The sequence below is a fragment of the Paramacrobiotus metropolitanus genome, unplaced genomic scaffold (genome assembly GCF_019649055.1).
Source record: "Paramacrobiotus metropolitanus isolate TYO unplaced genomic scaffold, Prichtersi_v1.0 Parri_scaffold0000013, whole genome shotgun sequence".
Classification (NCBI taxonomy): domain Eukaryota; kingdom Metazoa; phylum Tardigrada; class Eutardigrada; order Parachela; family Macrobiotidae; genus Paramacrobiotus; species Paramacrobiotus metropolitanus.
Genome location: NW_026570233.1, coordinates 1,708,888 through 1,732,987, shown reverse-complemented (window position 1 = coordinate 1,732,987; position 24,100 = coordinate 1,708,888). Strand labels below are relative to the sequence as shown.

The 24,100-nt window shown below is 45.6% G+C and overlaps 3 protein-coding genes across 7 annotated transcripts; all 3 read right to left on the bottom strand.

The window, feature by feature from the left end:
- Positions 1–5,012: 5,012 nt before the first annotated feature.
- LOC129584377 (integumentary mucin C.1-like) lies at positions 5,013–8,671 on the bottom strand. The gene is made up of 8 exons (XM_055476536.1): positions 7,905–8,671; positions 7,579–7,638; positions 7,356–7,466; positions 6,509–6,627; positions 6,039–6,071; positions 5,663–5,758; positions 5,457–5,547; positions 5,013–5,207 (listed from the first exon to the last, which is right to left on the bottom strand). The coding sequence occupies exons 1-7, from the start codon at positions 8,335–8,337 to the stop codon at positions 5,476–5,478; spliced, it is 924 nt and encodes a 307-aa protein (XP_055332511.1). The 5' UTR covers positions 8,338–8,671; the 3' UTR covers positions 5,013–5,207; positions 5,457–5,475.
- A 975-nt stretch (positions 8,672–9,646) lies between these two features.
- LOC129584303 (uncharacterized) lies at positions 9,647–16,996 on the bottom strand. 5 transcript variants are annotated; one of them, XM_055476445.1, is made up of 8 exons: positions 15,634–15,667; positions 15,538–15,572; positions 15,346–15,476; positions 15,154–15,284; positions 10,484–10,602; positions 10,382–10,414; positions 10,126–10,263; positions 9,647–10,044 (listed from the first exon to the last, which is right to left on the bottom strand). In XM_055476445.1, exons 4-8 carry the CDS (start codon positions 15,155–15,157, stop codon positions 9,973–9,975), a joined length of 366 nt encoding a protein of 121 aa, XP_055332420.1. In that variant the 5' UTR covers positions 15,158–15,284; positions 15,346–15,476; positions 15,538–15,572; positions 15,634–15,667; the 3' UTR covers positions 9,647–9,972. The 5 variants fall into 5 exon arrangements, 2 of the variants coding, with proteins under 2 accessions (XP_055332420.1, XP_055332419.1); XM_055476444.1 differs by lacking the exons at positions 15,154–15,284; positions 15,346–15,476; positions 15,538–15,572; positions 15,634–15,667 and adding exons at positions 16,163–16,285; positions 16,625–16,696; positions 16,769–16,996 and having other exon boundaries at positions 10,168–10,263; XR_008689871.1 differs by lacking the exons at positions 15,154–15,284; positions 15,346–15,476; positions 15,538–15,572; positions 15,634–15,667 and adding an exon at positions 10,730–12,334.
- A 1,326-nt stretch (positions 16,997–18,322) lies between these two features.
- On the bottom strand, positions 18,323–19,467 carry LOC129584238 (uncharacterized). Its single transcript, XM_055476354.1, has 2 exons — positions 18,592–19,467; positions 18,323–18,481 (listed from the first exon to the last, which is right to left on the bottom strand). Exons 1-2 carry the CDS (start codon positions 19,465–19,467, stop codon positions 18,323–18,325), a joined length of 1,035 nt encoding a protein of 344 aa, XP_055332329.1.
- Positions 19,468–24,100: the final 4,633 nt, after the last annotated feature.

The following is a 24,100-nucleotide window of genomic DNA, read 5'->3' as shown; positions in this document are numbered from 1 at the left end:
CGCGTGCGTGCGGTAGTAATCCGATGAATGGTGAAATTAATTCCGCGTGGGCAGCCGTCCGAATAATAGTCAATAGTGAAGCGCCATAACATAATTTGTTTACGAGTATTTCCATTAATAGTGTTGTTATTAGTTGATCTGTCTGCCATAGCCCGTAATTACAAAACGGAAACTCCCGTCACGCGTCTTGTTCAACTGTCAATCTTTTTATGAATGCAAAAATGCTGACGCCCCCGCTGATTATGAATGATCTGCCAGACGATTACAGTATGTATGTTCAGTCGGTGGCTCCGATTGTCAGGCTACAGTAAACACAAATAATACAAATACCTACATGCGATATGTCATTTGCCTGTTTGAGAATAATTCCTAGAAAGCCATAGCGTTATTATTCATAAGGTAAAAATTTATAAGTGGTAACATCGCCTATGGGCAGTTATCGAACGGCCGTTTTCAAACTAACCGACCCCGCGATGCTGGCAGAACGAAGCTTTTGCTTTCGGTTATCCGGTATTACTCTTCATTATCAGACAAAACGGTCACCAATGATACAAAAAAATAGAGGCAGCTTTAATAAATCTGCCACTGCGATAAAATACGACAAAGCTGTTACATAACCATACACCATCCGGCAAACATTGGAACTTTAAGCTCTGCCAGTTTTGCAACATTGCGATAAGAAAATAAACATAATTTTTGTTCCGAATACAATCGAGCACATAACACCGAGCTTTGTACTGTACCGATTTCTTTGTCTAAATGTTTGTTTTGCGTCCTCCTCTTGTTTTGATTTCTTTATCACGTAAAAGACTACCGACACGAGTTTCCATTAATCGACAAATGGATATAAATACCAAAGCAAAAGCAAAGATGTTAACATATAAAGCAAAGATGTTAACATTTTCTGAATAAAGCTCTGAGCGGCAGCTGCCCTTTTTCTCAATTAGAATGAGCAGCCGACTAGGCGCCCTTTTAGTATTGCTTGGGCACTTTCATTTGGGATGCTTGGAGGGATCAAAATACCCTAACTGTAAGCTTTTCGTTGGCTCAAATACAATGAACAGTCCTAATTTACTAAACAGACTGCGTGTTACAGATGAGTTGGGAGAGTTTTGTGGTCGAACGATTGTAGTTCCATGCCCTCATGTTGCTGGTCAAGGCGGAACACTGCGATTTACATCACGACCGAGCAGGACATGTAGAGTGGTCCTGAACCTGGCGGATGCCTGTTTCAGTAACTGAAACTGGCGGCGCACGAAGTAACTTCGTGCGCCGCTGATGGCGGCCGGAACTATCCAAATCCAGCATACGGTTTTTATCTGAACTTCAGGTATGTATATTACTGCAGCGCCAACTAAATTCCGCACCATTTCGTAAAGCGTGATACTCTATAGCTGTATATGGGGTTGAGCGTTTGCTGAACGCGCTGAGCAGCGTAAGGCTGCCAGTAGTAAAGGACCGAGCGTTTGCTCACTCTTGAAAAATCGTTCATGCTTCAAAACGGCTCTCTATCAAGAGTTATAGACTCGAATCTAATTAAAATATATTTTTACAATTGTATGTTTACAAAACATGCAAACTGTATTACGTATTGTCTAACTGCTGGTTCGAACTGGTTTGTCGTACCCGCACGTACTACTCAATATGAATTAATTTCAAAGTGCTTGTTCAGCCAGTTCATAAGCCTGTAGACAGTGAACCCACTGAACGCTAGAGCCGCCCATACAGCGCTTGTCTAGCATGCTACACGAAAAAGTGCGGAAATCACTTGGCACCTCATTCTCCGTGCGCTTAGGGCTTTCGTTTAACGTTGAATCTTCAAAAAACGTACTAACAGTAGCAGAAGCTAAGATTTGCAGTACGCTAATATCTTACGATAAAATGTCTGAACCAAAATGAGATCAACCACGCAACTAGCGAAAAAAATACTTAGTAGATGCTGCAAATTTTTTACTTCAGGAACGCGTCTAAACACCAACCTGATGCGATTCATCTTCGGAACTTTGGCCGCGGGAAGCCGGTAATGACCGTGCTGGGATCACTAGCACCCACAACAAATCCACCCTCTGTAGCACAATATTCGACGCCACTGACGAATCTAAATCAGCAACCAGTTCTGTATATCGAACACGTACCGGCGTATGCCCTGTCGGAACCACAACCGCCTCCGAACACGAATGTTATCATAGATTACGTCGTTACGGAAAGTCAGTGCTATATTCACAATTTTTTTAAATAATCGGCCTCAGTTAAACTTTCAGTGGATTCTAGATAACAATGGTGGAGAATACGGAATGGTGAGGTACTGCGATGCCCTGCAGACATATGTAAACACTAAACCGGGATTCGATTTGCGACTCATCAGACAACCGGGTCAACTGTCCAAGCAGCTACAAACTGAATTCCTCTAGTTTCATGTACGGACCGGCGCAACAACGTCATTCCATATGCAGTGGTACGTGGATTATTTTTTATGCCTCAATATTCAATGAAATAATGCTTTCGGTGTTCTAGGTGGTCCTCCTTCCCCCGCGCGGCCAATGTTCGACGCCTACAGTCCCACACCCAGTAAGAAAACCCAACGGCCAGCAAAAATCTTAAAATATTGCAACCGTTCTTTTTGATTGTTGTTTTTTAGTTGAAATTCAACAGCGGTGTAACGATATCATCGTAATACCTTGCCCAACAGCATCCGCATCACGCAGCCAGTCAGTCCTCTTTCGGGGTGCACCGAAGAAAACGTGCGAAGTCACTTTGCAGTTGAACGGTAGTTGCACGACTTCAGAATTCCAGAGTTTTGCTATATATTTGAACGTAAGGTACAACCCTTACGCATGTTGACTGCAATTAATTACACAAGCATCACACCTACGAGTAGAAGTAAAGCACCTTGGCTCAAAATATCGATGTAACAAACAGGTTGAGTTAACCATCGAGTGTTTTTGCCACGCTACTAATTTCACGATCCTGAAATCGGAATGATATATTACACTTATCTAATTATTTCGCACTATTTTGTGGTTGTAGGCAAGTCTTCACAGGAGGTAACGGTTCTACATTGCACACCTTTGAAATTCACGAATCCCAAGGCGACAACCGTACACTGGGAAAACTGTTTAAACAACAAAATTACACTAAGCTAGTGGATTCAGTGGCAAAGCACCTCACAGCGTACAATCAGCAGCCGAGCGTACACCTGGTCTACCGTCGAAAGGGCTTCGATACGTGAATGCTCGAAAAACGTAAACCACGCAATCCTTATTGATTTCGCTGTGCTACACGGTAAATGTTGAACAATTGCTGATGCTTATTTGGGAATATAGCTTCGTGGAACCCAAAGCAACTTGGTGTAGACAAAACTGTTCCTGTATTGGTTGTACCTACAGAGTACTTACTTACTCGTAATAATGCAATCGCGCACATTATATTTCCCGGCCGCCCGTATGCAACTTCGAAACTTACGAGACTACGCACTCTAGCGTGTGCAGGCTTCCTGTGTAGCGCAAACGATTTGTTTGTACAGAGACCAGCCAAGCGGGATCACAAGGCGCCACATACTGCGATGCACTGCGCGGTTTCATTCATAATGACCTCCTCTGTCCACCTCGGGCGACGCGCATAAACTTTCCTAGCAATTATCAGTCTTCGCTTGGACTAAATCCAGCGGATGCGATGCAGTGCATTGAATTTTACCGTAACCGTATGTAAAATTAATATTTTCATGAATGCGTTTAGCATATCAGCATATTTCAGAATGCTGTTGTCAACACTTTCCGACTCTGTTGCAGCATCATCCAACGGACCTCCCAGCTATCGACCCAGTAAGTCAACCGGCAAGAAGGACTGTGTGGCAGCTTCTCTTCGTTCGAATGCCTTTTTCTCTTCGCAGTTACTTTAAACTGGAAAATAAACACCGTGACCCTTCCTTGCGCTGGCACTGGCTATGAACGTGTGGGAAACCTCACGATTGTGCGACGCAACGCTCCAATTAGCGTTAACATTACTTTACCGAACAATTGTCCCGGAACCGTTGATACGTTCGCGTTTTATTTTAACATAAGGTCGCATTTACATTCTATTGTGCTGTTGATCGTTTTCTGTTACTTTGTGTTTCGCGCGTTTTACAAAAGCGCGAAAGCGGTATCGATCTACCAGCAATACCTAGGAGAGTCAGAGCTGCGACGTGTGAAGCATACTGTATGCCTGGAACTTATTCCTCGGAATTATCGGTAGCACAATACCTGACGCCGTACGAAAAACAGCCGTTTGTGATTTTCGCCTTTGAACCCCTCGGTGACATCTATGCTGACTATGCCGTTTATTCATGTACAGATAAGTTTAAATTATATATACGAAAATTACACAGAAACAAAACGTTCTGTTGCCTTATCGCAAGGCTTTCGTATTTAATTTTTTCTGTGCTACAAATTAGTGGCGAGTTTCCTGTATACAATCAACTGAGTTCGTTGGCGTATAATGTATAGTTCTCCCTCATAAACTTCGTGCTGCCACACATATAACGATGCTGTCACTGATGCGTTACGTTTTCTGCTTGCCGTACAGCAAATAACCGCTACGGAAGCGCGTACTGTCCATCCTTGAACGGTGCTATACAACAAAACTTCCTCTGCGACGCGAATGGTAACGACGATCGTATCAACTGTCCGTACTCCTATGTCGCAACGGAAAATATGAACCCCGCAAATGCGCGTCATTGCAGTAAGATACGTATTGCTTGACTCTGCAGCTAGCTGTGGTTAACGATGAAGTTTCGTCTTTGCAGCCAAATAACCTTTCCTGGCCGGCATAAAGTCAGTTTTGACAGTTCAGGACCGCATACGGAACTGCCATGGGACATTATGTGGCCACGTAAATTATGTATAAGTCATTATTGCAGTTATATGAAGGCATATGCTAATCTTTCCTCCAGATCCCACACTGAATCACGAAACCTTCCAAAGTTTGTTAATCTATGTAACAATGTTAATCTGTGTAACCTTTCTTATTTGATTGTGTTTTCTGTGTCAATGCTCTACAGAAGGCTCGATAAAATTTCTTCGCGTTATTCAGTGTCCACGCACACAAAAATCGTAAAAAAAACAAACATCAAACTGTTTTAATTTATAATAGGATGCTCCGATTGATAAAAGAAGGGCTCGTACCCACGTGCTTGCTTCTCGATGGGTACATTGTCCCTGTCTCTAGCTCTAAACGAGGAAACAGAAGTATTATAGACTAAATTTTTTGACATAACGGTATAAAATGGCTATTTGGAGACGTTGAATACCACATTCTCCACATCGCAGATTTTTTCGACTCTTCCAGGAGTGATCACGAGAAATTTCGAAATGCAGTTTTATTTAGGCGGTCATAACCCATATTCCCATAAATCGTAACCGAATTACAGTATTACAGTAGGTGCAGACTGCAGAGCATACTTCAAGTCTAAGCCTTACCTTGTCTTCCACTTACGACTCATGAAGCCACTTTGGCTTTTAAAATCAGGGAATTGGTAAACTGCTGATCTTGGTCGAAGTAAATTAGTGTCTGAAGTTTCGAGATGAGAAAAATTATCACCAAAAGGTTTCCTCGGATTACAAACATTATCTACAGTATATCAAACTGACTCTAGTGAATGAAATGATGCAAATCGATATCTTACCACGATACTAGTTGGTATCGTTAATGTAGCAGGTGGTTTCTTGTCGTTGCAGTACTGTGAACCAGCAATCACGATGAATGTGCCCATTTTGCACGTCTGCAACACAGTTGATTACTTGGGACGATCACGTGTCAAGAGTCTTCTATAAATCGCTAGGCTTTGCTTTCATTTTCATATGCTTCATAAGCAGAAATACTGAGCGCATGGTAACAGAAATACTGAGCGCTCCCAACAAGGTTAACAAGGCAGATGGAATTAATTTCTGAAGACGCCTGAACTTGAAATATGCGCAGCAGGGCATCGAAAATATCTTGGGGAAATGTACTGCAGGCTACGAGGTCACCTTCACAAGGTCGTTGTAATTGTAATCACTTACGAGAAGATCGAAGTTTGGCAAATCGAAATCGATCTACGAAAATAACAGTGTGTTTAACGAGATGCAGTGACTTTACCAACCTAGAGTGGTATATTTTATGCTTTCAATGGGTAAGATTATGCGGCAGTGTCTCTTTACGGGATTGACTACTCGAGAATAAATCGAATTAAACCAAATCAACAGCAAAGTTTTAACGTTACGATAAGAAACCGCACGCTTCGGCATATTATTAGTGCTTTTCCGTTTTTCCGGTGTCACTGTTAGTACGCAAATAAACTAGCTAAAATCGATGAAGCGATGATAGCGACATTTGGCGAACTTTAACCTTTGTCTTTTGTAAATCTAAAATTTTAGCGTAAGCGAACGTTTTGCATCTTGCTGATATTCATCGTAACTGTTTATACTTATAGTCGCTAACAAGGGCATGATAACTGGTAAAGCAGTTTTTACTAAAGCTTGGAAATCCTTACCTGTACACTACTGCCTGCCGGGGCGATGAAGGTATACGCGCATACCGAATCTTTGTTATCCACGCCATTAATATTTACGGTCTTTGAAGTAGAAGTGAGTTCCACACAAGCACCGCATGCTATAAACAAGGAAGTCAATGAAGTGTCGTTACCGTTTCGGTAACACTTGATGTCACACAGTATTCGACCGAGAGCAGTGCGTCGAATCGTTCTGAAATGGGGAACGTTCGAAACCGGTGGAAAAGCTACTGGAGGATATTATCGTTGAACGGTAAAACAGTTTAGCTGCACAAACACTCCGTCGAACCGTTAGGCTCTAAAACGTAGTGTAAAACCTTTCTGAATTCATAATCGTCCTGGTGAATCTTAACTCTTCGAATTTCGGAATAATAAAACGTGTTAAAAATTTGAGTGTGAAAAATTTTGCAGCCGACACAAACAGCTCGGACTTTTTAACGACAAAATCGCACAGCGGACAGTTTATTTCTTCGAAGGCCCTGCCGGTTGGAGTTTATGCAATGATCAGATGATATCGAATACTCAGCGTATCACACTACAAAAAATAGATGCCCTGGAAGCAAAAACGTTTTGTGACGAAGCCGCTACCCCTGATTAGAATAATTATTATTATTTGTATTCGTATTTCTCGATCAGACTTTAAATAAATATAGTAAAGTCTTGTATGCTCATGTGCGCGTAAGCATTATGCAACACCTATACACGGTGGCTGCGCTGTTGGCTTCGTGAACGCACTATACGAGACAACTTCAGCGGACCGCTATTGAAGTATGAACGTTACTGGGTTAAGAACAACAAAACTTGCACAACTTCATTGTATGAGCCCTACTGGTTTGTTGGTATCCAGTGTTGCTATTCACCACAGCCCCGGCTGCAGTGCAAGTCGTAGTGGGGGCTTTAGTGGTGGTCGTTGAGGTGCTAGTAGTCGAAGTGGTGGTACCTAAAATAACACTGACATTTTTTGCAGAATGCAAAGAAAGGCAACGAGCGGAATTGCTGTTTAGCATGAAGCTGTTAAATCTTGGAGGAACTGCGTGGCAGTGCGTGCTTACTTGTAGTACTCGTAGTAGTTGGGCAAGTCAGGGCTGGACATGAAGGACACGGTGCCGATGCTGCAAGGAAAAATCAAACGTCTGCGATTTAGATAGACCATGTTAGAGCAATCATTCTTTAGTAAGTAGCGCAGATAGTAAGGATATCAGTAGCTTTAGTAATCATTCAAACACGGACAAAATGTGGAAATGCAAAGAGCGCCTTTCATAATGATATAATCAACATTAGCTGCTGCCGATTATCCGGATTTATATCAGACTAATTTGGCATTGCCCATTCCCTACATTTTTCAAGTAGAAAATTATGCTCGACTACGAGGACCTACTGGAGGTTGTTGTGGTGGGATAGGTGACACATTTTGTGCCGGTAGAATCCAAATAGCCCAACGCGCCGTCGCAAATACACTTCCGGGTGGCACTGCACACCGAAGCGGGATCGGCGCAACGGTGGCCAATTCCCGCGCACGGGCAGTTTATTGCAGCATCGGAGGTGGGTCCAGCACAGGCCATTTCGAAGGCCGTATCCGCCGGACTACCATTATCGGCCAGCTTCCGTGACAGAGCTGGGTCGTTAATCTGATTGCTGGGATTAGCTGCCGGCGCAGGAGTGGATAGTGGTGCGAAAATTCCATTTAAATAAACGAATGTACCCAGCGGCACATTAGGGAGCTGTGCAAACGAGCGTGCAATCAAGCAGAACAACAGGAACAGGGTCCGGCGAAAGTACAGGAAGGCCGGCTTATCGTTTACTGCCTGCATTCTGTACCAATTCGCAGTTAATCATTAATGATCCAGAGAGCTGGATAAGAATCAAATATTGCTTTTCCTAAAGCACTCAAACGACGTCTGGATAACGCCAGTTATTTTATTAAAACAAAACACCAAAAGAAAAAACGCAGCAGATGGAAAAACTTTTATTCTGTTGGCTTTTACTGTAGTTAAATCTATATCCCAAGCACACGCTCCGTGTGCGAATACTTCGGAAAAGTGTTACTATACGTAACTGGCGAGATAATCTGTGTGCAGACTGAATGGGCTATTCACGGTACAGAAAACTTCAAACATTTTGCAATTTGTGCCGGTTCTTCACAGGGGCAAGCCTGATTAACCGGTTATAGACTTTAGTTGTGCAATGTGCGTAGTTTAATGCAGATACAAGAGGTTAGGTACGTTTTCGTACTAGGTGTGCACTTTGCGTACCGTCTTACCATATTTTGTAGCCATTAAATTTTTACAATTTGTACAATAATGTTGGTACTACCGGTATTGTTGGTACTACCTGTACACGTTTAGGCAAGGATACAGGCGTAATTAGGCATCTCGCACGCACTGCATGCGGCTGACCGTGAGTTTAGTACTGAATGAGTTTACCTCCTCAGGCTGTCGGGCATCTTTCGTGATTCGACATTTAATTCAGTTTTATCCAGGTTGTTCACCGCAGTCAAACCTGTTATTGTATCGCTACGCTGACTTATGGTAGCGCAGTTTATTGGATACCGGTATAAACAAGGTCAACAATCCTTTCCAGTCTTATTATATTGAGAAATATGACAAATTCGACTTCTTATTAACAATCACAACAATTACAGTTCCAGCTGCCGTGTCATTGCCTTATCACGGTATGTACAATATTTTAAATGTTTTGCACATACCGATTTTGATTCGCAGTGCAAGGTAAGGAACAAATATCATCGTACAAGAATTACCGCTGTTATAAAATGATTATAAATATTTTTAATCTTGTACAGTACTAAGAAAACAACTGTATACATGGATACAACAGAAAATAATCGCTATAAAATCATTATCGTCATAGGTGTATCGGTATCTAAGATACAGTAATTGTTGGTTGCGTTTAGATAAGTACGTTTATAAATTGGCGGGTATTCAGCATTAAACATTAGGTTTACAAAAACTGTATAAGCAGCACGATGTTATTAAAAGCTATTATTGCGCAAACAAGCAGGTACGATATTGAACTACGTATTATTTACGGGATTCATGGCGCATTCGAATTAAAGCATTTTTTCCCAGAACCATATCCGTTTATTTCCTTATACACTTGAAAAACAAAACCGAGTGGAAATGGTCCCACAGTTCAGTAATTTAGGGCAATTTCTTAATTTGGCCGTGTTTCAGTTAATAAACCTCTACAGAAATGCTCGGTGAATGTTTACTTTTTTGTTGCTGTTTAATATGACACACTAAGCGACCGCGACCATTTGGAACCATAAAATATCCATATAGTAGAATTCCATTAGATTGGTGGTAATACTCCTGGGAAAATGCAGAAGGGCACCATTGTTCAGTACTCCATAGACTGTAGATCACTATCCAAAAATTGCGCGAAGGCTTAGAACGGGCTCCAAGAACTATCTTAACCTCCGTTGCTGCTCACGAAGCCGCTTTGACTTGCAAAATTAGGGAATTCGTGGTCTGCTGATTGTTGTCCACAAAAATTAGCGTCTGCAGTTTCAAGGAGAAAAAAGAATAACTAGTACTCACAAACAGGCTACCATGAGTTATAGCAACCGTTATTGAACTAACTTTAGGAAAAGATTCCACCATAATCGCGAAACAATATATTACCGCAACATTGGCATCTAGTTTAATCGTTGGCGGAGGCATCTGGTCACTGCAGTACTGTGAACCACCAAACACGATGAAAGTTCCCATAGTGCAGGTCTGTAACGCATTAGGCTTACTGAAACCATGGATAGTCGCTTAAGGTCTTTAAGAATCTACCAAGCTACCGCGGTCCTGATCATTTTCATTTGTTCTACGGTAGTTTCGTCAGACTTACCAAAAGGTTGAAATTGGGCAGATCAAAGTCGACCTACAAAAATAAAGCTTTTGTCAATGTTTTGTGGTAGACGCCGTTTATGAATTTTTCTGCAGATCAAACCTGTGCACCGCTACCCGCCGGGGCAATGAAGGTGAAAGCGCAAACCGAGGCTTTACCGTTCAGGCCGTGAATATTCAGCGTCGTTGGAGTGGAGGTAAGCATTATGCAGGCTCCGCATACTACAGAATAAAACCGCCGTAAATACCGAACAAAGGGGGTGGTATCGAACAGTAAGTCATCCAGCTGGCACTCAGTGGATGCCGAGAAAATGCCACTGGATGGCAAAAATTTTTCTACCGGTATTACACAAAAGTAGTGAGGATAATCCAGTGCTGTGAAAAGCGAACGTCTGCAGCCGGTTTAAATGTATGAACGGATAGCCTGCCCGTCAGACGAATTTGCCGTTGAACCGAAAAACCGTTCAAATGCTAAGACACACTCGGGCACAACCGTCCAGCCCCATTACATAGCCAGGTGAAACTGCCTATTCAAAAATTTTGATGAGGATGGATTTTAAAAGTATCGAAAACCTTAAGCACATCTGAGCGGTCAAAATCTACGGCCGACGTTCTCTAGACCGAAGAATGATTTTGCTCGCTTAACGCAAGATAGGACTTGTGTCGTGACGTGATAATAAATGTATATTTATTATCGAACTCGCAGGTCGCTGACTGAATGTCAGCAAAGCACAACAATGACAGGCAACTTCTATGTTGCTATGCAAAAGGTCATGTGTATACACTGCACATATGTATCTGACACCTCCCCCAGTGGGGAGACCCACTCAACTAAAGCCAAAACAAAGCTAGCGCCCGAATTTCGGATCCGCGATTAGTCGATCCGGTTCTTTTCTGTCTCTTCCGCTTCGTCGCACTTCTGGTTCCGGTGGCTTCAGTTGAGAACTGGTATCAGTTATCGCTTCAGGAACGCGTGGCGTTTTCTTAGCATTCTTCACATTCGCTGGCTTCACTGGTTTGGCGCTATCAACATTCGGTAATGTAAGTTCAGGTGCTTTACCAGTAGCGATCTGTCCACCAGCATCCTGCTTTGTGACCGCTTCCGGAAAGGCATCGTTAGGCAGTGCAGCCGTCTGCACTGGCGATGCGACTGGTACTTTCGGTACATCCGGTGTCTTCGGTGCGGCAGGTGCGACAAGTGCAGCTGGCGGATTCGGTAGTGCACGCTCGTCTGGGTGCAGCCAATGCCTCGGTCGCATCTGATTTTCGTGCCTTCGCAGGTCAATTCCGTTGACCAGGACAACCCAGATGCGGGTACCTTCACGTCTGACCAGCTGTCCACGCTGCCAGTCAACTGCGCGATTCGGACGGTAATCACGTACCATTACGTAATCGCCAACTTGGAAATGCTTCTCCTGTGTCCGTTGGTCGAAATTTTGCTGGTAACGCTTCCGGTTACGCTCTATCGTTGTCATCAGCACCGGCACCAGCAAGTCCAGCTGACCACGCAGTTTGCGGCTCAGAAACAGTTCCGCTGGCGACTTGCCAGTTGTGGCCTGTGGCGCGTTGCGGTACCGGAACAGGAATTCCCGCAGAGCTGTAGGCAATGGCTTCCGGTCGGCCATCAGCTTGCTGATTCCGTCCTTAAAAGTTTGAACGTAGCGCTCCGCCTGGCCGTTCGACTGTGGGTGGCCAGGTGGTGTCCGAAGATGTCGGATGCCGTGAACCGTGCAGAAATCGGCAAACTCTTGCGATGTGAACTGCGTACCGTTATCGGTGACGATTTCGGTGCAGGCTCCGTAACGGCTGAACAGGTTCAGGAGGGCCTCCAGAACGCCGTCGGACGTGGCGTGTTTCATCTGGACCACCTCCGGCCACTTCGACATGGCGTCCACAATCACCAGCAGCATTGTGCCGTGAAATGGACCGGCGAAGTCCATATGGAGCCGCTTCCAAGGTGCATGCGGCACTTCCCACTGCGCCAGCGGACTTTGGCCGTTTCCTTCGCGCGTTCAGTGCAGATTTGGCATTCACTGGACATTCGTTCGATGTCCTTGTCCATGTTAGGCCACCAGCAGTATCCTCGCGCTTCACCCTTCATCTTCCCCGCCCCATGTGGGCGCCATGAAGGTATTCCAGGATCTGCTGCCGGTGTTTCGATGGCACGACGGTCCGGGATCCCCAGCATACGCAGCCGTTGATGGTGACGAGCTCATGCTCAAGTCGCTTGTAGGGACGCGCTAGGGCATCAACCGTCGACGGCCAGCCGTTCATGACGTATCCATACACGGTGGACAGTTCCGGATCTCTGGCCGTTTCTTCGGCAATCGCTTCCACCGACACCGGAAAACGCGACACGTTGTCGACGTGGACAGCGTTGACCACACTGTCCATCCCCAGGCCGGGCAGGCCATCCAGCTGCGTCGAATGCAGTGGTAGGCGGCTCAGTCCGTCAGCTTGGCCAAACTCCTCGGTGCGGCGGTATTCGATGCTGAACGAATATCCCATCAGCATCAGCGCCCACCGTTGGAGGCGGTTTGCAGTCACCACCGGCACTCCTTTCCGTTGACCAAACACACTGAGCAGCGGTTTGTGGTCAGTGCACAAAGTGAACTCGCGCCCAGCGATATATTGATGGAACTTCCGGCACCCAAACACCAGTGCCAGGGCCTCTTTTTCTATCTGGCCATAGTTCTTCTCGGCGGCTGTGAGCGTCTTCGAGGCGTGTGCGATTGGCCGTTCCGTTCCGTCCGGGAAACGGTGACAGATCACGGCGCCAACGCCGTATTGCGACGCGTCCGCGGCGAGGACCAGCGGCATCCGCGGGTCGTAATGAACCAGGAACGTCGCGCGGACAATCTGCTCCTTTAAGGACAGGAACTGCGTTTCGCAGTCCTTGGACCAGGACCAGGGACTCCGGCCTTGAGGAGGTTGTGGAACGGCGCACACTTCCCGGACAGGTCGCGAACGAACTTCCCGTAATGGTTGACCAGACCCAGGAACGCTCGGAGTTCGCTGATGTTGGTCGGACGGGCCATGTCGCGGAGTGCCTTGACGCGGTCCTGGGAAATGTGGCGACCACGGTGGTCCACCACGAACCCCAGGTACTCCACGGAGTCCTGAAGGAAGAAGCATTTGCTGCGCTTCAGCGTGAAACCGTGCTCTTCCAGGCGTTGGAGGACTTTCTCCAGGTTTCGGAGGTGCTCCTCTTCCGTCGCCCCGGTGACAATGATGTCGTCGAGGTAAATGGCGACTCCCTCGCATCCCTGGAGGACGCTCTCCATGATCTGCTGGAACACGGAAGGACCGCAGGCGACACCGAAGGGGAGTCGGTTGTACAGGAACAACCCCTTGTGCGTGTTTATTACCACCAGGCTCTTGCTTTCTTCATCTAGCTCCACCTGGGCGTACGCTTCCGCCAGGTCCAACGTACTGAATTGCTTCCCTCCGTTCAGTTTCGCGAACAGCTCATCGGGCGTCGGCAGCGGGTACTGCTGGACGTCGAGAGCGTCGTTGAGTCCCGTGCTAAGGTCGGCACAGGTGCGGATGTCTCCAGCCCGTTTCTGCGCCGTCACCACTGGAGCTGCCCAGTCGGCCCGTTCCACTGGTGTAAGGATGCCCCTCTCCACCAGGCGATCCAGGTCGCGCTCCAGTGCTTCGCGGAAGGCAAATGGGACTGGTCGAGCTTTCCGGAATACAGGCGTCGCGCCTGGCTTCAAGTGCAGGTGAGCCTTGTAATGTTTGCAATGGCCCAGTTCGTCACGGAAAACAGCACTGTGCTTCTTCAGCAGCTGTTCCACCTCCAGTGTGCCGGAAACTGTGGACACCATGGTCGACTGCAGGTCCCGCAGACTCAGTCGGCTGAGGTCCAAGGAGCGGATCCAGTCCCTACCCAGCACGTTTCCCCCTGTCGCCACAACCACAATCGGCAGTGCCTTGCGAGTGCGTGCGTGGGTGACTTCCACGGTCGCAGTACCAATGACCTTCAGCGTGTGCCCCGTGAAGCTCCGTAAAGTGTTCGTATACGGTGACAGCTTCGGGGATCCGATTGATCGCCACGTGTCGGCCGTAAAGATGGTCACACTGGATCCGGTGTCCAGTACGGGTGACACGGGCACGCCGTTCAGCTTGAGTGGTACGTGGATGGATCGTCCACCCGTCGTGTCTACCGACAGGACGTCGAATTCCTCCTCCACCAGGAATGTCTGCCGCCCATCTCTTCGTTGCTGAACTGCAGGTTGCTTTCCGCTCCGACACACCTTCGCGATGTGCCCTTTTTTACCGCAGCTTTTGCAGGCAAGATCTTTCGCCCAGCACTGTGACCTCTCGTGCTGCATGGAGCCACATCCATCGCACGCATCTCTCGCGGGAGCTGGCTTTCGGTCAGGACGGCTGCTACGGTTCTGCATGCCGCCGCGTCCACGACCGCGTCCTCTGCTGGTGCCGCCACCGCCACTCCGGGCATTGTCGACGCGCGCCACATCCGGCGCTGTCTGACCTTTCCTGTTGGACTTGCGCAGCTCATATTCTTCACAAATCTCCAGTGCTTTCTCCAACGTGTTGCACGTTTGGGACTGGAGGTGTTGCCGTGTGGTGTCGCTCAAAATTCCGTTGAGGAAAGTAGCGGACAATTGTAATTAGGATGCAGTAAAGATACCAGGAAACACCTGAAACCCGTATGCACACTCTGACAATGAATGGGTACAGCGGGCCTCTCAAACAAACGGTGGGGATACAGAAAGGTCGCTTACGGGATACAAGTGGCATACGTACGCATACTGTGGGATACGGAGCGGGTTCAGCGTGGTCTCTAAAGTGAACGGTGGGGATACAGAAAGGTCGGTTGCGGGATACAGGCGGCATACGTACGCATACTGTGGGATACGGAGCGGGTACAGCGTGGTCTGTAAAGTGAACGGTGGGGATACAGAAAGGTCGCTTACGGGATACAAGTGGCATACGTACGCATACTGTCAGATACGCAGCGGGTACAGCGGGGTCTCTAAGGTGAACGGCGGGGATACAGGCAGGTCGCTTACGGGATACAGGTGGCATACGTACGCATACTGTGGGATACGGAGCGGGTACAGCGTGGTCTGTAAAGTGAACGGTGGGGATACAGAAAGGTCGCTTACGGGATACAGGTGGCACACGTACGCATACTGTCGGATACGGAGCGGTTACAGCGGGGTCTGTAAAGTTAACGGTGGGGATACAGAAAAGTCGCTTACGGGATACAGGTGGCATACGTACGCATACTGTGGGATGCGCAGCGGGTACAGCGGGGTGGACGTCGTGGGGCCTGATGGCGAAGCAGGCGATGTCGATGTCGTGAGAGACATTATGAGGTGTGTAGGGAATTAGACCGCGTGAGGTCTTGTGTCCTTCACGCCAGTTTGTCGTGACGTGATAATAAATGTATATTTATTATCGAACTCGCAGGTCGCTGACTGAATGTCAGCAAAGCACAACAATGACAGGCAACTTCTATGTTGCTATGCAAAAGGTCATGTGTATACACTGCACATATCTGACAACTTGTTTTCTGAGTTATTTTCTGACGCCAAATAAAGGGGGATTCTTCGCGCAGGGGCTGGAAACCGGAAAGCGCGTACGCATAAGCCGACACTTTTCCCTAGCCGAGAACTTCCACATGCCCACACCGCACTTTCCATTCCGAAGAAGGATACGAGTACAGTAACATGCACCTTATCTTCTATAAATACCGCAATTCTGGACTGAGAGCAACAGAGCATACAGGATTTTGTTCGTCAACCCTTACGAGAAAATTGTGCTCCGGATACGGTATCTACCACAGTACCGGCTGTAAAGCATTGCGTAGACGGAGCCATTGTAGTAGGTGTAGCGGTGGTAGTACTGGCTGAGGTTGTCGACGTGGCAGAATCTGGAGAACAATAATGCATAAATACGCAAAATGCGCAGACTGTGATACGTGGCAGCATGTGCCCTGTGCCAGAGAAATGAATTTGTTGTTTTGGTTATCTAGCATAGTTCACGGTTCCTTAAAAATGTAACAATTCTTCGATACGGGTGCATGACAAAGCTTAATGCACATCATGCCTTATTCTCTTAAATTCTCAACATTGATTATCGCTGAGGTACTTCTGCATTGCCAGGCTGATTGGAGTGTTTATGACACTTACTGTAACCGGAGCCATTTTTTTACAGTGGTACTAAACAGAAATTTTTTTACTTGGGCCATCAACAACAGATTCATACGTACTGGTACTCGTGGCACTCGTGGTTGGACATGTGAGAACTGGGCATGTGACACACGTTGGACATGGTGCCAGTGCTGAAATAAAGATCCAAATTCTCAAAATTCAGGTTAAGGTAGGATAAACAGTTCGACAGTACGAGTACCTACTGGTGGTGGTTGTGGTAGTATAACGCACACATTTTGTGCCAGTCGAATCCAGAGAGCCCAATGTAGGGTCACAGATGCATTTCCGGTTAGCACTGCACACTGATGCGGAATCGGCGCAACGTTGGCCAATTCCTGCAAACGGGCAATTCATCATAGCCTTTGAGGTGGGTCCAGCACAGGCCATTTGGAAGGCTGTATCGGCCGGACTGCCAGTTTTCGTGAGAGAGCCGGCACGTCAACTTGACTGCTGGGATTGGCTGACGCCGCAGGATTGGATGGCTGCGCGGGGATCCGATTTAGGAAAACAAATCTACCGAGCGGCAACTCAAAAACCTGCGCAAGGGACTGCACTACTACGCATGACAAAAGAGAAAGAATAAGGCGAAGGTTGAGAGGGGTGAAGGCTTTCATGCTGCACCAGTTTAAAATTCACTACCGACTTGCGAAACGAGTTCAGCTGCTGTATTTACGTTTATTAGAAACGTAAAATTGTTTGGGCGGCTTATGGTATTTATTTTTAGAAGCATAATTTTTAGCATTGGATTTCATCGGAAAAAGTATCTGGTGACAGATTAACACTACACGGGTAGAATATGGTAGTCCGCTGGGTCTGCTTTAAAAAACATATAACGAGTGTGAAGTGTAAAGTCGTAATAAGTTTAAGGAAACCCCTACTAACGAGTACCAACGGACAATCAGCTTACTTGTATAATGCAACAGTACTGGGCTTTTGCTTATTATGCAATATATGTATAAGTCCAAGTAGACAACATTATTAACTGTAATGTACGATTACATTTAGTTGTTTGAGAACTGTAACAAAAGCGCATTTTTCCGGCCCAGATAGAGGCGATCAGCAATGTCAGATGTTTTCTTTTACTTGTCTGCAGCACAAAACACTATTGTAACTGATTATGAGAAATGTGTCGAAGCGTAACTGCGTTGCCGAATCTCATTGTCATAGCACCGAACGGTGTGACTGCGGTAAACCACAGGTACGTACAGTAATTTTGGTCATACAAGTCATAGCACATGGTATCAGTATTCAATTATTGAGACACAGAAGATGCCCACCAAAGATTACTCTATGACTTATTCTGGCTATAATAATTCAGCCTTTCATTCAATCGCACGCAACACTTTATTTCCCTTCCGTGTAACTTGTGAAACATGTTAACATTTAATAATACTATACCGATACGCTTTAGTGGTTCAGAAATTGTACTACACTATCACTTCACTTCGGGAATAAAAGCTAAGGCACTGCATTTTAATTAGCTACAGAGTGTGGTTGCTTAACTATTACTGATTTAAAGTCAAAAACATTTAAGACGAAAAAACCAACTGTACACAACTGTACCATATAATACAAGAATTTATTGTCCTTTGTAGTGCCTCAGTGATACCAGTATTTTTGTTGGGTCTATTTAGATAAACCGGTATATGCAGTTATTGCAGCAGTATCAAATTGTACACAAACTGCATAAATACCGCCAAGTTATCTATCGGAAACCTATCGGACATAAAAACAGCGACAATACATCGCTCATCGGCTCATCCACTGATGTACGGAGCCGTTCCCGGTTTCTCGCTGTGGTGCCCCGACTCTAGGCTTTTGTGCAGGCTGTGAATGTGACGCCGTGACCGCAAAACACCCCGCAGCAAACCTGCCGCTCCCTTCCGATACTCCGAACTCATAGCAAAGAAAAACACCTGCAAACAACATAGAAATTGAAGTAAGTATTACAGTATTACTCTAGTACATGTAACAACCTGACTGCGAAATGGCGCTGCGCGGTATTTGTGAATTGTGTAATACTTACGGGGTTCATAGCGTATCCAAGATACAGCAGCGTTTTAGCCCAGAATTCTATCCGTTTATCATCTTTATAGACGTGGTAGAAAAAGCCGGGTAGGAATGTGGCCGGGAAATAACAGATGCAGTACCAAATAAACGTCCACATCAGCATTCGCGCCACCTGCAGCCGCTTCTTCATCACCACCGGCATCGGTGCACGGCGTGCTTCAGGGTGCACCAGTATTCTCCTTTTTAAATACAGTCCTTTCAAAAAGATTACCACATACAGCGCCCCGACGATCCCAATGGGAAGATAAAACACCAGCGCCGAGATAACGCGGAACAAGAAAGCATCCATCTTGAGGATGACACACGCTCCGGTGGGTGATAGACCGAATTCCACGCCCAGTTTCAGCACATAATGCGGCACGGTGATGGCCAATCCGATGCTCCAACTGAGGACGATCTTCCCAATAAGAACAGGTTGGGTGGCCACCTTCTGATAATGATGGGGAATCACCACGGCTACGAAACGGTTCAGGGCTAGAAAAACCGCCGACCAATTTCCCACGGCCTGCATGCTGATGAGTGAGAAACGAGCAAAAGGACAGTTGACCCCGGTCGAAGTGTGGAGCGCCTGCAGCAGAAGACCGCTGTTCTGTAGAGGATTTTCCATGGTGCACATGATGAAGTCGATACACTGAGCATGAGCGATGAGTAATCCAGAACCGCGGGTCAGTTTCTTCTGCTTGTACATAACAGTTAAAAGCATAAGAATTAAGAAACCGCCAATGAGCCCGATGAGCATGCTGACAGAAAACCATAGGTACAGATGCCATTCGGGAAATAGTGACTGCAATGGGAATGTGATGTTCACGATGGATGCGTTACGACGTTCCATAGCGAATGGCAGTTTACAACGGAAGGAATCAAACAAATATTGAAGATCAGTTATTGTGGCTATACAGGGAAATATACTGTGTAGAGAAAAGCATTAAAGAGAATCTAGAATAACCTCAAGAAAATCCGGATTAGAGCATCATAAAAAGGAGATGACCTTTCTTGTGTACTGCTTATGCCTGATCATGCGTCACTTATTGCCGCAGTATTATTGCATCCAGGAAAACAAGTCTAAAAATGCCGACTGGGTGCTATATTCCCATGATAATTATAAAATAGACTCAGTGTTAATTACACGGCAGCTAAACTTAAGCAATGGCATTATCAGCGTTCGAACAAGATTTTGTCTAAATGATTTCTTGATCAGCAGTAATAATACTCTGCTCTGCTGACGGTCACGCTCCTGTTATTGCGCATGCAGAAATGTTATGGTGCGATCAAAATAGCCCAGCAGAATGTGCCGCCCTTATTAAGCCATTTACGTAAGTACCTACTGTACAACAAGCTTATCAAATTTCCTGCGATGACGCTGCCGCTGCCAAGTCAGTGGGATGAGGTTTATTAGCCCACGCATATATCATCTTAGTTAGGTAATACGCTAATTGCATTGTTTTTGCTAAATGCAACGGTGCAGACAACACACGTCACAGCCCGTTCCACATTTCACAAAATCACTTTACCCTTGGGAAAGCGCTGTAACCGGCATATCAGCACGCTGCGGGATATACAGCGACATGACAGAAGTTGCCCTGGATATAGGAGATTCATTAGGCATTCGTTTCCTGTTGAGCACGAGAGAAGTCATGCGCGTTTCCATAAGGTCCTTCGCGGAAATCACCTTGAATGTTATTTATTTTTCATTTCCCACGAGTTGTTGATCAATCAAAAAGTGCCGATTGTAACAAATGCAAGTTAATTATTCATAAAAGCCACAAGCGCACAAGGACACTGTACACCAAAAACGGCAACGCCGAAAGGCGTGTCAAAGACACGAATGTGAGCATGGAAGGTGAATAATGTTATCAAAAAGTGGTAGCGCCCCTTGTGACGTATATCCATTGCAAAGGGACTACATGCTTTTATAAGTTGCGCTACGTTTCATAATACATACAGGCTTCTGTAATTATACGAATAGCAGCCGACAGAATAATAATCTGAAGCGCAGTGCCACTATTAATAATCTCATTTTCAAGAAATTCCAATTTAATTCGGACCATTGGATTTGGACTTATTTGCCTTCTACATAATTACGTAGGATTAGATTTGGACTTATTTGCCTTCTACATAATTACGTAGTTACGTCCACTGTCGGACCAGGCCATCTAGAACCCGTTTTTAAAACTGTTGGCTTTTACTGAAGTGCAGTGCCGATGGTCTCGCACCTGCCATCCCGCTGTTTCTTTTAACATGAAAAAGGACGAAAGCAAGACCGGTTGTCACGGTATGCAGTACTAAGCACGCACCGTAACGCACGTGCAGGCCGAGCGTAACAGCAGGCTGCAGCCTCCGATAAAAGAGTCTGTAAGTACTTCTCCGGGTCGTATGGAGAAACAGTTGAGGAATTATAATCCACCCAACAGAACCTTAGCAGTGACACTCATTTAGAAATGCCGTACTGGAGATCATCTGGGCCGTTCGCGGTCCCAGCTAGGGCTCTCATTCTGCAGAAGAAGTAATACTTCTCCCGTTTCCGCAAAGTATAGCTGATTTGACATCTGTACATTTAAGTAATTAAAACTCCTAAAAACTTGCTGTTTTCGATGTCTGCCAGATTTATTACCCCACTCTCGGCCCATGGTGAAACTGCGGCACCTACGTTTAAGGCAAATCAGTGAGTCATCTTCTGGCCCATGTGGGCATCGCGCTTAAAGGTAGGGTAGTTTTCCACCGAACATGATAGCGCAATGCGAGGATACGTTTCGTTTTCCTTAGCCCCTATCAATTTCAACAAAATGGGTGTGAACAGATGTACTCGTACATACCATTCTGTCAAGGAGACTAGTTGCGTAGGAAGAGTGCGAAAGAAAAACCCATAGAATATAGGCTATGAACAATGCCGGACACAGGTGAAACCGGTAAATGAAAGTCATGGCTTCTGACAAACTTAATTTTGATAGCGACCGTACTGCTATTGTACTAAAACTATTGGCTGAAAAGGAATGTCGGTTGCCGTTAGAAGCTGAACATATTAATACTAAGGTAATCTTAACACAACAACATGGGAATTGTTTTGCGGCATACGCAGTCCAATAGTGTGAATATCTTGATTTTACCTAATATTAAATCAGGCAAGTAGCGTTCGATACGAATGCAATAAAAATTGCTTGTATAAGCGACTGGTGAAACTTTTGTGTACATATGCACTCGGTTGTAGTCCCATTTCACTAGAAGGTTTTATTTGTTAACAGCGTGGAATTTTGTTTTAGGTCTGTTCTTAAAATTGAAGCGAATAAACTGCGTTACGATTATTCTTTACACCATGAAACCATATTACAAGAACAGTACTGTATTCCTGCTTGGTATTAGAGTTGTTAGATGTCTACTCCTTTCGACAAGGAACAAAATACTTTATACTTTCCGGTGAATGTAGGTCCGCGTTAATCGTGCAAAATTCGCTGAGAAAATTCTTGAAATCGATTTTCGGCGTTGCCATTGAATAACAAGGATAAGTTGCGAATCTGCCCTTGTAAAACAGCGGTCATGTGCTCGCTTCGATGGGAAAATTTTTACATACCAGAAAAGTTTTATTAGTTACCCATTTGTCTTAACAGGAATTGCTCTCGTATATACTGAATAAAGCAGTGAACACTTCGAAATAAATGCGAGAAACAGTGCACGTATACCATTCATCTCACTTCTGCGTGTAGATGCACTGGAACATCATTACTTCTATGGCTTTAATAAGAGAGGGATTGAAAAAACAACCAACAACAACAATCGTACAGAGCTCTATCCCCATAACTGTGTTACTATAGTAACTTCCTGGAGTGCCAGTAGGTATTAACAATAAGGCTCCGTGACTCGTTCCCGCCAACGGATGTAAAACGAGATATGCTCCAAAATGTTGTGTTTATCCACAATTCCTGGTTTAATATCAAAGAAACGGAAGTGCAGCGTTCTGTTCGCAGTAAATTTCCTGCTGTGCCTGACTAGATTTCCCCATTCATCAGTTTTGCAGAAGCAACATCTTTAATGCGTTTCTGCGTCGTCAGTTACCAGCTTGAGTTTTCTCGGGCGCAACAACAAGTTCCTTATCCTTCAAAATTTGTGGGTCGCTGCACCACAGACATGTAAACTGCTTTCAGCACATGGGTTCCAGCCAAACGATATTCTCGGCTCATTTGCAAAGAAGAATAGCTAAAAAGAAATGCCAGCTAGCAGACTCTTTAAGGTAATACGCACCCCGACGTAGACGTAACTAAGCGTCTACAGACTTACTGGATTCACGGCGTATCCCAGAACCCACATCACCCGAATCCCCATCACCACCCTGACGTTTCTTCTTAGCTGCGGATGCCATGTGTCGATTATGGGGGCCGGCAATAAACATATGCAGTACCATGCAAAGGAGAAAAACAATATGCGGGCAGTGGCTAGTCTTTTCTGAATCAGCGCGTTTTGTTGCGAGCCGGTATTGGATCCACGAGCTATCCACTTTTGCTGAATAAACACTGACAAATACATCACACCAATTATTCCCCAAGGAACATAGCCACAGGCAGCACCAGCGACAGTCATTGCTGTACTTAACGGGCGAGCGAATCCGCACGATCCCATGGACGACATAACGATGGGTCCACCTGCTCCGGCGTATGAAGGACTTATACTGATCAGTACAATTATCCACGGAGGCAGCACCATGAACACGGAAAACCGTTTTCGCGTAATGGCGATATAGTGATGCGGCATGATTACAGCCACAAACCGATTCACCGCCAACATAACTGCCGTCCAGTTCGATACAAAGGTAAAGGTCAAGAGACTAAGTTGCGCTACGGGGCAGTTAAATGCGATGACGTGATTTCGCTGTGCCATGTACAAAGGAATATTGCTGACCATGTTTTCCACAACACACATAAGCAGCTCGATGCATTCCATATGCGCAATCAGCTTTCCGGAGCCAGTACGGAGGGTCTTGGTTGTACTCATAGCCGCTAATAAAAAGCAGATCAATATACCACCAACAAGACCAATCGCTATTGTTGTAATAAACCAAATATCGATTTCTATCTGCGTAATCTTTGACCTGTACATGTTGTTAAAGTTTTCGTTAGAAAAATTCATTTTCGGTCCAGCTGAACAGCGGTTCAACAATACGGTTAAATAACGATTACTGATCAAGAATAATAAAGGGTAACACAGAATATCCTTTTAGTTTATTGACCCTCTGTGAGCCGTCCAGGTAGGCAATCATGACTGCAAGCCTTAATGCTACAGTAAGTACTAATACGGGCAAACACTCCGCATACGCACGCGTACGCAGCGACGCGCACCCATTTCTGGAACGGAAATTAAAAATCGGTATTAAATTATTAATTACCGTTAGGTACCAGTTTGCAAAAACCCTTTTCAGTACATATGTGGTGGCTGCTACGGTATCTTTATGAAGACAGATTTAAGTACCGACTGTACCG